Source organism: Schistocerca serialis, chromosome 5 (genome assembly GCF_023864345.2).
Source record: "Schistocerca serialis cubense isolate TAMUIC-IGC-003099 chromosome 5, iqSchSeri2.2, whole genome shotgun sequence".
In the NCBI taxonomy this organism is placed as follows: domain Eukaryota; kingdom Metazoa; phylum Arthropoda; class Insecta; order Orthoptera; family Acrididae; genus Schistocerca; species Schistocerca serialis.
In genome coordinates, this window is record NC_064642.1 from 62,203,143 (window position 1) to 62,216,978 (window position 13,836).

Genomic DNA, 13,836 nt, shown 5'->3' on the forward strand with positions numbered 1-13,836 from the left:
CAATGAGTGGCGTGCCCCTTGGGGGAGTCCTTCGTTTGTACCTGCAATGAGAAGCCCAAGGTACAGTCCAGCTTGGCCAATGACTAACTGACAATTTAGGTACCAACAATGTGCTTAATTCATGCTGCCAGCACGGCTTTCTTACCTTGTCCCGCCCAAAAAGAGTTGCTTGTATATTTGTAATATGGAAGTAGTGTTTATTTTTGAAGAGAGCTTGACTTACATCACATACTATTGATATTCTTCTTTGTGAGTCAAGCTTAGTTGGTTCCAATGCACTCTACTCAAACAAACACACACAACTCAAACAAGGGGTTCTTATTTACAAATATTTCTTTCCCACAAGAGACGAAACCTTGTCGGTTCTGCTGTTGCAGCGGCAGAGGAGAATGATGTTTCATAGGGTGAATTAGAAAATCCATTTCTTCCCGTGTGCAAATACACTTTTCCCATGTCAAGTGACAGTATACTTCCCCTCAGAACTGTAAAACTTATCAATTATTTGAATGGTAAAGGTTTTATATAGCAGCATGGAATGCCCCAGCACTTGGTGGCAGGGGGAGGAGGGGGAACGTTTTCAGAAATATCATTGGTGTGCAGCAACATGTACGCTGCATGTTTTCGTGTTACGAAAGTAAAAATTCAAATTCCACCACTAGACACAGCATGTTAATTGATATTGTGATGCATGTTTGCAAGCCAATCATCGTTCCCATCATGTCATCTCAACAGCCAATGACAGCAGAAATTCGTAGCATAGGACAAGTGATGTAGCGAGCCAATAGCAACATCACTGTTAAGTGGTGCAAACACACCAACAGGAAAAGTCAATGGTTTAAATTAATATACACAGTGTAGCGACCAGAAAAGCTAACCCTTCACACATATTGGTCTTTTTCTGCATGCGTGACCCTTTTTTTGGGTTTATGGAATGAAAACTGAATCTAATCTGATTAACATTCATCACACAAATGTGCCAGTAAAATTTTAAATAATGACAAAGGTCTGGTCTTCTGGGCTCGAAATTCTTTGAAGTGGCTAGTCCTCAAAGTAATTTAAGAAATTAATTGCACATTCTCACACTTAACATAATTCATCTTGCGCAAAAGTAAATTTACTTTGAAAGTAACGCTTTTCAAACAACCATTCACAATATTTTCCCATGATCTGCTAGAAAAATGTTCACGTCAGCAGTAGCCAGATGACAGACGTTACTGTGCGTACTCAGCTATGATGAGGTAGGAAGCCCATATGTTCATATATATACAGCATTAAGACATCTTACATTACGTTATAAAAGAAACAGGACATCAGAAGATACTCCAAGTGCATTGGAATTTCATAAACTGTACTAAAATGCATAATTCGTATGTCCAGATTCACAATGAAGTAGGTGCCAACCTGATATTAAGCTACTCAGTGTGGTTTTCGGAATGCAGATTTTCTTGGAGTACCAGTACTGTACTATCCCACGTTTGGTTCTTTATTATGACAAAACGCCACACATGCCCGAAGATGAAAGCAATCAGTTGCAACTTGCCAATAGTGTGGAATGAAACAGTTCTTTTCAAATACATTGACTGTCTTTGCGGAAAATATTAATGAAAGTGAAAGCAAAATTTCTGTAGCAAACCAATAAAAGTAACTTTATTATTTTGCAAGGTGAGTAATGCAATTGCCAAAAATGGGGAAATAAAATCGGAAAACTGAAGCTAATAATATATTTTAGCCTTCTGTAATTATGTATTCACTTGATAGCTCCCAGATACAGAAATCCATTTTGTTTTCATTTGACGTTAAAGCTGTAAATGAAGAGGAAACAGCAAATCACTAAACATAAACACAGGTCACGGAGAGACTATCCGCTCTCTACAGCTACTTGGACTGCTCTGCACACGTGTGAATCTGGCAGCTTGGGCATACCAGAAAAATGTTTCCAGGTAGCATCTGGTTGCTTGTTGCTACTGCTGATACAGCTAACAGCCACATTTCAAGTAGCCAGAAGTGGGAGAAGTTACTGCTCATATGTGATTCAACTCCGCATGCACGAGCCCACTGGCAGCTGCTCAAATGGACCTAACATGAACAATAGTGATGTCACAATCATAGAAAGCAGTTTTTCGATATGAAGTATTGTATAGTCTTTCTCTTAAAGCCTTTAACACGTTTTGCTGTTGGCAGATGCTGGTGTGTGCACTGTGCTTTGTTGTTGTTGTTGTTGTTGTTGTTGTTTTAAGTGGCACATTTTGTTTCCATCTTAAGTTTTCTTTTGGTTCTCTTTCTCATCTGTTTTAGTGGTGAAGTATTATTTGCGGAATACAGTAAAACTATTTGACATGTAAGAACAGATAAACATGTCAAATATACAAAAATTTAACTGAAAACTAAAACAATGAAAAATTCCTGCATTTTTCCCGGTTTTCTCCCAGACAAAGAAATTCCAAGTCTTCCCGGATTTTTCAGGGCATATATACCCTGTTCACTCTGAATAGCAGAAATGGTCAGAATCACGGAGAATGGGAACCTGTCATCAAAAAATGAAATTCCATTCTGCAAGGAAAGAAAGATACTGGTGGAAGAAGAACTGCCACAGATATGGATAATCTTCAGGAAATTGCTTGTCACACTGGAAACTTAAGATGGCAAGAGTATTCCATACAACAAAAGGGGGCACATGTCTTAAATAACGAATCTGGTTCCACAGGATGCTGCCACTCCGTTGACTTAAGTCTAAAATGAACAATATCTGAAATCTTTGGATTTTGAAAACAAGACAGTTTAACAATGGGACACGTTCTGGTTGAGAGATCCAATATACAGGGTGATGCAGAGAAATGGGAACATTTGAAGCTGTTGATGGCAGCCCTGCAGATGTTCAGCAAGTGGGCAGTAAATGCCACACCACTGAGTAGTAACGGACATTCCACGCACTGAAGTAATGGAGCAGTGTAACGCGTGCAATTGCTATATGTGGATATTACTGATGTGGTGACTGTGTTGGCAGTTGCACAGTAATTTGTTACCACTATCAGGACCAGTGCCACTCAAAATGTGGGTTCATAACTTTGAAGAGAGAGTTTCAGCTTGTGGAGAGAAAGGGAGGAGGGTGATGACATTTGCATATACTCGAGAAAATAATGATGCTGTGCAAGCTGCATTGGTGAGGAGTCCTTGTCATCTGGTGCAAAAAATTGTGTCATTTGGGCTCTGATATGAGAGCATGCAAAGAATGCTCCATAGCCTTCAATTTCATCATTACTGCTCAAGACTAAGACTGACGACAACATCACCAGCATTCCATCAAAAAAATTGCAGCATTCTGTGCAAAAGGTTCAGACAGTGACATGTGCAGTGCTTAAATTATATAAATTTTAAAAACTGATGCCTAATGAAACTTCCACTGTTGGGAGAGAGGGGGAAACAGGAAGAGGAAGAAGACACTAAGAGGTTCGTTTTGTGGATGTGTGGTTGCCTAGCATTCTGTTGTGCTGTTTCAATTATAGAATTTCTATTATCTTAATTGTAACGTATGGTGTATTCAGTTGCCAAGAAGATCTAGAAGATAAATTCCTGATGTATCATGTAACACCAGAGGATGAGTACTCCTGCTTATATTGGTCAGTATAACAACAGTTAAAAACCATGTCCCCAGGTCACCTCATTACCCAATAAGAGAACAACTCCCATTCTGTTGAGGGAGTGATTTCATTCATACTAAGTTCCACTAGGTACTGTTTTGTTAGGATTAAAAATGGCATTGTTCATGGTTTGTCCCATGGGAATCAATCCATCGACAAGGGGTTGTGTAACGGGAAGCATACCACATGCTTAATGCACTACCAATGTCACAGCAAATAGCAACTCACAAAATTGAAGCAATCGCACTGGGTCTACTTCCTACGGCTTACGGCCTGTAAAGTTTCAGATATTTACTAACTTGACACACTTGGGTTTCCAGTTTTTTAGTGCAGTAAAAATGACAATGTTTTGACAACAGTGAGGCCTTGCTAAGGACTTGCCTGCACATGAGCAAATCACTACTGCTATTGCAGGGTGCCTACACAAAAACAGTAAGCTTCTTGGACAGAAAGGCACTTGTCAACTGCCTTCTATAAAAAGTTCGGTCACACTGGACAGCCAACCGATTTGAAAGACAGCGAGAAACAAACCAGGTTGTGAGCCATGGGGACTGAGACAGCGTGTGATGGGATGTATGCAATCATTTGCTGGTTAGTTAGCAGTATGTTACATCAAACTGTCACTATTCAGTTGCTGTTGCTATATTAGAATACATTCACAGAACATTTATTTATTATCAGTGTGTGTAAAGTATAGTTAATATTTTGGGGTGGGTCTTACTCCTTCAACAACCTATTCCTATCATCCATAAAAAATCAATCCTACTGTTGGTTTGACCAAAGTAGTACATAGTCCTACTGGAAATAATATGCCACTGCTGCGGAAGCAAAGGGAACTTCACAGCAAACATAAACATAGCCAAAGTCTTGCGGACAAACAAAAATTACGCGAAGCGAAATGTAGTGTGAGGAGGGCTGTGCGAGAGGCGTTCAATGAATTTGAAAGTAAAGTTCTACATACTGACTTGGCAGAAAATCCTAAGAAATTTTGGTCTTATGTGAAAGCGGTAGGTGGATCAAAACAAAATGTCCAGATACTCTGTGACCAAAATGGTACTGAAACAGAGGATGACAAACTAAAGGCCGAAATACTACATGCCTTTTTCCAGAGCTGTTTCACAGAGGAAGACAGCACTGTATTCCCCTCTCTAGATTGTTGCACAAATGACAAAATGGTAGATATCGAAATAGATGAGAGAGGGATAGAGAAACAATTAAAATTGCTCCAAAGAGGAAAGGCCGCTGGACCTGATGGGATACCACTTCGATTTTACACAGAGTACACGAAGGAACTTCCCCCCTTCTTGCAGCGGTGTACCGTAGGTCTCTAGAAGAGCGTAGTGTTCCAAAGGATTGGAAAAGGGAACATGTCATCCCCGTTTTTAAGAAGGGACGTCGAACAGACGTGCAGAACTATAGACCTATATCTCTAACATCGATCAGTTGTAGAATTTTGGAACACTTTTATGGAGACTAGAAATCTACGCTGTAGGAATCAGAATGGGTTTCGAAAAAGACAATTGTGTGAAACCCAGCTCGCGCTATTCATCCAGATACTCAAAGGGCCATAGATATGGGTTCCCAGGTAGGTGCCGTATTTCTTGACTTCCGCAAAGCGTTCGATACAGTTCCCCACAGTCGTTTAATGAACAAAGTAACAGCATATGGACTATCAGACCAATTGTGTGATTGGATTCAAGAGTTCCTAGACAACAGAACGCAGTGTGTCATTCTCAATGGAGAGAAGTCTTCCAAAGTAAGAGCGATTTCAGGTGTGCCACAGGGGAGTGTCGTAGGACCGTTGCTATTCACAGTATACATAAATGACCTTGTGGATAACATCAGAAGTTCACTGAGGCTTTTTGCGGATGATGCTGTAGTATATCGAGAGGTTGTAACAATGGAAAATTGTACTGAAATGCAGGAGGATCTGCAATGAATTGACGCAGGGTGCAAGGAATGGCAGTTGAATCTCAATATAGACAAGTGTAATGTGCTGCGAATACATAGAAAGAAAGATCCTTTATTATTTAGCTACAATATTGCAGGTCAGCAACTGGAAGCAGCTAATTCCATAAATTATCTGGGAGTACTCATTAGGAGTGATTTAAAATGGAATGATCATATAAAGTTGATTGTCGGTAAAGCAGATGCCAGACTGAGATTCATTGAAAAAATCCCAAGGAAATGCAATCCGAAAACAAAGGAAGTAGGTTACAGTACACTTGTTCGCCGACTGCTTGCATATTGCTCACCAGTGTGGGATCCGTACCAGATAGGGTTGATAGAAGAGACAGAGGAGATCCAACGGAGAGCAGCGCGCATCGTTACAGGATCATTTAGTAATCGCGAAAGCGTTACGGAGATGATAGATCTAACTCCAGTGGAAGACTTTGCAGGAGAGACGCTCAGTAGCTCGGTACGGGCTTTTGTTGAAGTTTCGAGAACATACCTTCACCGAGGAGTCAAGCAGTATATTGCTCCCTCCTACTTATATCTCGCGAAGAGACCATGAGGATAAAATCAGAGAGATTAGAGCTCAAACAGCGGCATACCGACAACCTTTCTTTCCACGAACAATACGAGACTGGAATAGAAAGGAGAACCGATAGAGGTACTCAAAGTACCCTCCGCCACACACCGTCAGGTGGCTTGCGGAGTATGGATGTAGATGTAGATGTTGAATTGACTTATGCATATATAGTTATAGGGCATTCACCAGTTAACCTGGAATCCGAGCCATGGTGCAACTCAGCATTTTTCACATTAACTCACCTTGCCAGAGGCGACAGAAGTGGAAAGTACCATACTAAAATCCTGCAAGTGACTAATGATTGAATCCATGATTTTCGTATTTGCAGCCTGGAACTTTACCACCAAGCCACGACTATCATTAAGAGTTAGTGCCTGATTAGGTTTTCAGTTTTGACCCTATGCTCCAAATGATCGCTCTTTCTATTGCACCTAATCTTTTCCTTTCTTCTATTTTACCTCTTGCAATGTGATTATTAAACGATAGTTTCAAACCTTCTAATATTCTTTTCCTTTTGATTTTACTTTTCAATATATTTCATTAGCACTTACTGTAGTAGTATCATAGCTTTTCTGTATTTCTTTACTTAAGAGAAATCAGTCTTGTAACATCAATTAGAATCAAAATTCTCTAGTGGAACATATTCAAGTTCTTAAAAATATATAATTTATTTACATAAAAGGTTTAACTGTTCTTAGACACACACACACACACACACACACACACACACACACACACACACACACACACACACAGAGAGAGAGAGAGAGAGAGAGAGAGAGAGAGAGAGAGAATACAAACTCCACATAAAAAGAAAACTAAAAACAATGAAAAATTATTGACTTATTCACAAAGTAAAGAAAAAACCTTTGGTACGTAACAAAATTACATCTCTGGACACTTAATTCTCGAACTATAATACCTCCACTCAGAACAATCATAATGTTTAGTCTGTTGGCAAACTCTTGAGTGAGCAGTGCTGTTGGTGGGAAAGTGGCCCCTCCTGGAAGAACCCTCCAATTGCCCTACAGGCACACTACTAACTGGTTGTTCATTTCCTGTCTACCAGTGTAATGCAGCCTGCTGTGATTTATGTCAATTCAGTTCCTGTGATTTTAGTTACCAGTGTCAGTCAGTTCAATTTGTATGTTTAATGACATACTTATTTATTCTGAAGTGATAGATAGGTGTAGTAAATCACAAGAAAATATATACAATATGGAGACAAGGTATTTGTAAACTAAGGAGCATTTGGACACAAAAACAAATTCTGGGAGGAAACCCATCATTATAGATGGCTTTACAAAATCGGTACTTCGAGAAACAATGACAAATCAAAAAACATTGCACGCATATCACAAATCACTTATTGCTATAAAATACAAAAAATGCATTTTCCTGAACAGAAAGATCTTGTGAGCATGAGTCTGCATGGAATGGGATTTATCTGGAAGAGTTCTGTAAGTGGTAATTGAGTGGTCATGCAAATAATCGATAGAAGTAAGGAAATTAAAAAAGCAAGGTGGAAAGTTATTTTATATCAATAAAACTTGGGGTGACCCTTTCATCTTGTGGCAAGAACTCATGGGGCACCATACTGTTCAAATCTAAGAACATAGTGAGGATAATCTTCGTGTTTAACTGCACTTATCATTTTTTCTTTTTTTTTTTTTTTTTTTTTTTTTCAATCTTGAAGAGCCAGAATGCTACTGCTGGGACGACTGAGTCTTAATTGCATCACCTGTTACCACCCATTTCAGTAGTTCTGCATTGTTGTTGACTTCATCTAGCACCTCCTAGGCAACTGGCATGCACTACTGTTTTTGTTCAAAGTTCAACAATTTTGGAAACAGTGCACCCGAATCATCAGAAACAATTTCATGAAATGAGCCAGTTGACACGCCATCACCATCAGCAACTACTCTGATTGTGATTCGTAGTCATTTCTTTCACTTTTTCCATGCTTTCATCATTTAATGATGTGCAGCAGCACCCAGCATGCTAGACGTCTTCAAAGTCTTCACAGCCTTCTTCTAAACACTTACACCGCTCGGAAACTCTTGTTTTACTTTACCCCTAGTATATGCACCAAAAGTAATATCTAGCATTTCTAAGACTTTGATGCACTTTATTCCATTCTTATAGCAAAATTTAATACAACTTACTCATTTTGAAGCAACACACATAACACCTGTTACTACCAAAACACATGCAACCTCTTTGATAGCTGACGATAGATTAAATAACTGATATGCCTAACTCCGTACAGACAGTTTTCAGAAATGTTTACTAACACAATGACAAAAAAAAGCTATACAACCCAAAATTACCATTTCCCCATTACTTTTTGAACAAACCTCGAATAGTAAGAATTATTGTTTCACTGAAACATGACAAGGAAAGTTGTCTTTTAGTGGAAACACATCAAACGATTAAGCTTTTAATTCTACAAGTTAATTGCATTATATTGTCATAGACTTTTGAATCCTAACATACGAGGTCCAGTCCTATTTAAATGTAATTTAGTCTATAATGCCGTTTTTCAGAAGAAGGCAATCTTCTTCTTTATTTCGTATAGTGTTAACTCATTTACCTAAAAATAAACACTGCCCAGACATATGTGTGCCCTGTGAGGGCACTGATTTAAAGCGTGTGTTGCATAAGGGCTGGCGGAACAATGTTAAACAGCCGTAGGCGCACCCTGAATGTAGCTGGCCAGTCAGAGTGGGGACTTGACTGCTTGCTCAGGAATTTACCGACAGACTATAGTAAGCATCTGAATACCCTTCAATTGCAATAATAATAATAATAATAATAATAACAGTAATAAACACGATACAACAAAAACTAACAATTATTATTTTACCAGTAATTCAATACTGGAAGGTAATGAGTACCATAAAAACAATGGAAGGAGTTAAGGTAACCATTTAAAACATAGTTGAGGTATGTGCTCATCTACAGCTCAGTATCTCAACTACACTGTTATAACCCTATAAAGTGAAGACGATTAATTTTGAACAGTGTATGCCTCCACAGCCAGCCTAAAGAGACCGCCTCACGTCAACACAGACAGCAAGCAAAGCAGCTGTATGCAAGCCAGTGTGCTGGGCCCATCAGCCATTCTACTGTTTAACAGGACTTATGGATTACTTCACTGTGATACTGTATCTACTGTTCATACTGTTTACTACATCACTCAGTGTATAATTAATAAAAGTTAGTTGGTGGGAATTCTGGTTTGTGTGTGTGTGTGTGTGTGTGTGTGTGTGTGTTTCATTATGTGGCTACATCTACTCCTTCCACTATTTTGTTCTGTACCAGTAAACAACTTTGTCACAAACTTACCATCTGGAAGGTCCTGCTTATTTGCAAATATTAGTATGATTGCATCTCTCATTTCCCTGTCATTTATTATCCTATGAAGCTCTTGTCTTGCTTCATCAATTCTGTCTCTATCAGCACAATCAACAACGAATATAAGACCTTGCGTGCCCGTGTAGTAGTGTCTCCATAATGGACGTATTTTATCTTGTCCTCCAACATCCTGAAATTCAAACTGTAGTTGCATGAAATGTTCCCAATATTGGCTGCAATAAATATTAAATCTGAATACTGCTTGTACTATCTACAGCCTATCAAATTGGCAAGAATCGAATTGCTACATCTACAGTAACTTTGATAAAAATCTTAATTAAAGTTCTAATAATGATGCCAATATGTGAAAAATGATTGGTAAACCAGAACTGGAATATGCTCGTCATCTGCTTGACTGCTAACAGTGTTAAAAAAAATTGGAAACCAATTCACACCTTCCAAACTAAAATGACTCACTACTGGATGGAATAAACACATGACACAAGGCAAGTACAAATAGATGATGCAGCAATGAGCTACACCACTAACACAAAATCATAAGGGATTATTTAAACGTGACAACACACATAATGCAAATTCTTCAGAAAACCTATTTATGACTTAACCAGAAAGTTATGTGATGGTAACTCCCAGTTAATCAATAAAGTCACATTATTTGTACTACCAATCATCTTACTCTGAAGAATATATCAACAACCTCCATTTCCTCTGGCCTCAAGGACTTATAAAAGCTGGAGCACTGTTTTTCTTATAAATATCATTAACCTTGCACATATTTTAAGTATATGTAGTAGACCACCAATGAAGCTTAACAAAATATGATGCATAATTAAATGTTATAGTAAGAAATGTGGGGTGCCTGATCATTATATACCAAGAACACTGTTATAGGAAACAGCAATACAACAACCAACTGAACACTGTACTTTTTATGTACGAAAGGAGAATCTACATGCACATAGTGTCTATCATCAGACCATGATTTGATGCAACCACATTCATTAAACTAGAACTTTTATCTCTGCAAGTTTGAAAGGAGTGAAGCATAATAAATTATGCCACTGACAATTAACAACTTTGTAAGTTATAACTCTGAATCGATATTGGTTTGGTTGGTTGGCCGATTTTGGGGAGGAGACCAAACAGCGAGGTCATCGATCCCATTGTATTAGCGAAGGATGAGGAAGGAAGTTGTCTGTGCCCTTTCAAAGAAACCATCCCGACATTTTTCTGAAGCGATTTAGCGAAATCACAGACAACCTAATCAGGAAGGCAGTATGAGGATTTAAAGCATCATCCTCCCAAATGCAACCACTGCGCCACCCCGCTTGGTCAGTATTGGAGTTCGTTTAAATATTTTCTACAGGAGCCATACAAACAGCAGATATGACCGATAGAGTACACTTCGTATGTGGAAATGAAGCGAAAGACAGGCAGTAGAGTAGAATGGCATACTGCTGGAATCCAACCTCAGGTGTGAACCTTAAAGTTTTCCTCTACTACATTAATCCCACATTAGGTTTGAGTATGATTCGAGCCTGGTCTCTTCCACAAAAATGTTCAGTCCTGTTCGTCAGTTGATGGTAATTACTTAGTGATTTACTAGATTTCTGGTGATAATTAAGGTGTTGTTTTAAATATTAAAATTTCCCTACGTTCTCCTTGATCACATGAAAAGAGATAACGTCCACCTCGTGCTCTGTCTTCTTCATATATTTTATCTTTTAGTCCGGACCAATAACTAATAGGAGTAAAGACAAAGGCCAACTACATCTTTTGTTTCAAATCATTCTCATCTGCCATTACGTATCTATGACAACAAATTTCATTTCTTGGCCAAGAACTTTTGTGGATTCACGTTGTTCATGTATGACCAGTTCATCTTCCTCTGGAGACTAGTATATACATTTTTTAAAATCTAAGAATACTAACGTTCCAATTTTCCCACGTGACAAATACTCTATCGGCAATGTCATAGCAAATGAGGGCTGTATTGCTACGGAGTACCTTAAAAGCAGAGAGAGAGAGAGAGAGAGAGAGAGAGAGAGAGAGAGAGAGAGAGAGAGAGAGGGGGGGGGGGGGGGGGGGCGGGGCGGATGTGTGCACAATTTCTATCCTAATCCATCTCAGTACCTTTAAGAAATGTGAGAATGTGATACTCTTTTAATACTTATACTTTTGTCTGGTTACGTTCTTGAGGAAAGGACTAAATATCCCTTGTCCAGTCATTTAGGACCAAATGAATATTTGTGGAACCATACTACTTTACAATCCACCAACCCATTCAGCCATAATAAATTGGCATTTTTGTTTTAAAAACAATTAAATTTTTTTAGCTCTACAGTTGTTTCTCTTTACTTCCAGCAGAGTTGTGAGCATAAAGATCAGTTTTAATCACAGATATTGAAGGCACTTACATGTTAAGTCAACCACAAGAAAATTCCACCAGTCAAGGTCTAAGTATTATATGGGAGAGACAAAGAGCGTCTAAGAGAAGAAGAAATGGCACTTAATTGTTTTGTTTCATTTGGAAGACTTATTTGATCCAGCTCTCAATACTCTTATATACTGAGCTGGTCTCTTGCTGTGAGAGGAATTGTTTTTCAAGTATTGGAGAGAAGTTACAGCAAAAATTCCCTTAAAAGAAATACAATGCCTGTACATAATTACTAAGTACAATGATGTTATTACCAACCCCAGTGCAAGAAGTCAGTATTGTACAAAAACTAAAAAATAAAAAGTCCATAAGAAGTATGCAAGCCCCCTTAACCCCTTAGCTTACAATGTCGTGTGAGAGACTTAGTGTGCCGACCCCGCAAAACATCAACTAGACGTATCAGAGACTTGGTACGTTTACCACGCCGAACAAGCGCATGTCGTGTGAGAGACGTCGTCGGTCAGACGCGCCAAACGTAACCAGAACGTCTCTCACAAATTGCGGAGCTGATCGAGTACACGCGGCATACACGAAGTGTTCTTCGCCGCATTTGGACCTGCCGACATTACAAAAATATTCACAATGTTCCTGGTGCGTAGCAAACGTGTTCACGAGGAGAGGGAGACATGTGGTGGCATAGCTAACAATGATTTTGCAGGATATTTTGACAGCGGCAGTGACAGTGGTAGCGACATTTTACCTGCTGTACGAAAACGATGTAAGCGGCTAGTGATTGAAGATTATACTGACGAAGAAGAGCAAACCTACTAGCAACAATCAGAGTCGTGGATGTGGCAAAAGGAATACAATGAACCAACAATCTGGACGTATACAGAAATTCCCGGAATAAAGGAAGCAGCTTTACAGCACATGAGTACCAGCGTAAGAGAATTAGGCGTTTTCTATGTAATATTTAATAGTAAATTTTGGGACAACATCTTAACTGAGACGAATAGATTTGCACAAGATGTACTCAACAATGAACAGAAGAGACGAAAAATAGACCAAAAGTGGTCTCCTATCGGCTGTAATGAAATAAAAATATACATTGTGCTATGTATAATCATGGCTGAAGTAAGGAAACCGTCGATTCAGATGTATTGGTCTAGGAGGGCCGTTGCAGAAAGGCCAATATTTAGGAAGAAGATGCCATTCAGGAGATTTCTGCACATAAGTAGACTTTTGCATCTAGCGAATAACAGTTCAGCCAACAACACAAATAAGCTGTACAAACTAAGGCCAGTCATAGATATGTTCAATTAAACATTTAAGGAAGCGTACACAATGCAAGAGAATATTGCCATTGATGAATCATTAATGAAATTTAAGGGGCACTTATCCTACAAACAATTTAACCCATCAAAAAGAGCGAGGTTTGGTATTAAAACTTATTGACCGTGAGAGTCAAGTTCAGGATACTGCTATGATTTTAAGATATACACGGGTAGTGACAAATGTGATGCTAGTGGTAGTGTCTCTGTAAGTGTAGTTCTAGAAGTATCACAGTCGGTACTACACAAAGGGCATACTGTAAATTTATAAATACCGGTTTTCTTCACCGAAACTTTTCAAAACCCTCCTCACCAATAAAACTAATGTGACTGGAACAGTGCACTCAAACAGAAAAAATATGCCTACAGACTTCCTGAAGGCAAAATTAAAGAAGGGAGAATATGCAGTGAGGAGTTGTAATGGAATATTGGTACTAAAATGGAAAGATAAAAGAGACATTTACATTCTTTCCACAAAACATTCAACAGCAGAAATGACTGCCACAGACACACCTATCCACAATGCGTTGTGGAAACCGAAATGTGTCGTCGAATACAATAGAGGCACGATTGGAATTG

At 38.8% G+C, this 13,836-nt stretch overlaps 1 protein-coding gene across 4 annotated transcripts in view; it reads right to left on the reverse strand.

Annotated features, from left to right (window-relative positions):
* The window catches only part of LOC126481551 (ADP-ribosylation factor 6), a 127,332-nt gene that overhangs the window by 13,182 nt on the left and 100,314 nt on the right, over window positions 1-13,836 (reverse strand). For all 4 annotated transcript variants that reach the window (XM_050105385.1, XM_050105386.1, XM_050105387.1 and 1 more), the window contains exon 4: window positions 9,520-9,718. In XM_050105385.1, coding sequence (XP_049961342.1) covers window positions 9,520-9,718 — 199 coding nt within the window. The remainder of the gene's footprint in view (window positions 1-9,519; window positions 9,719-13,836) is intronic.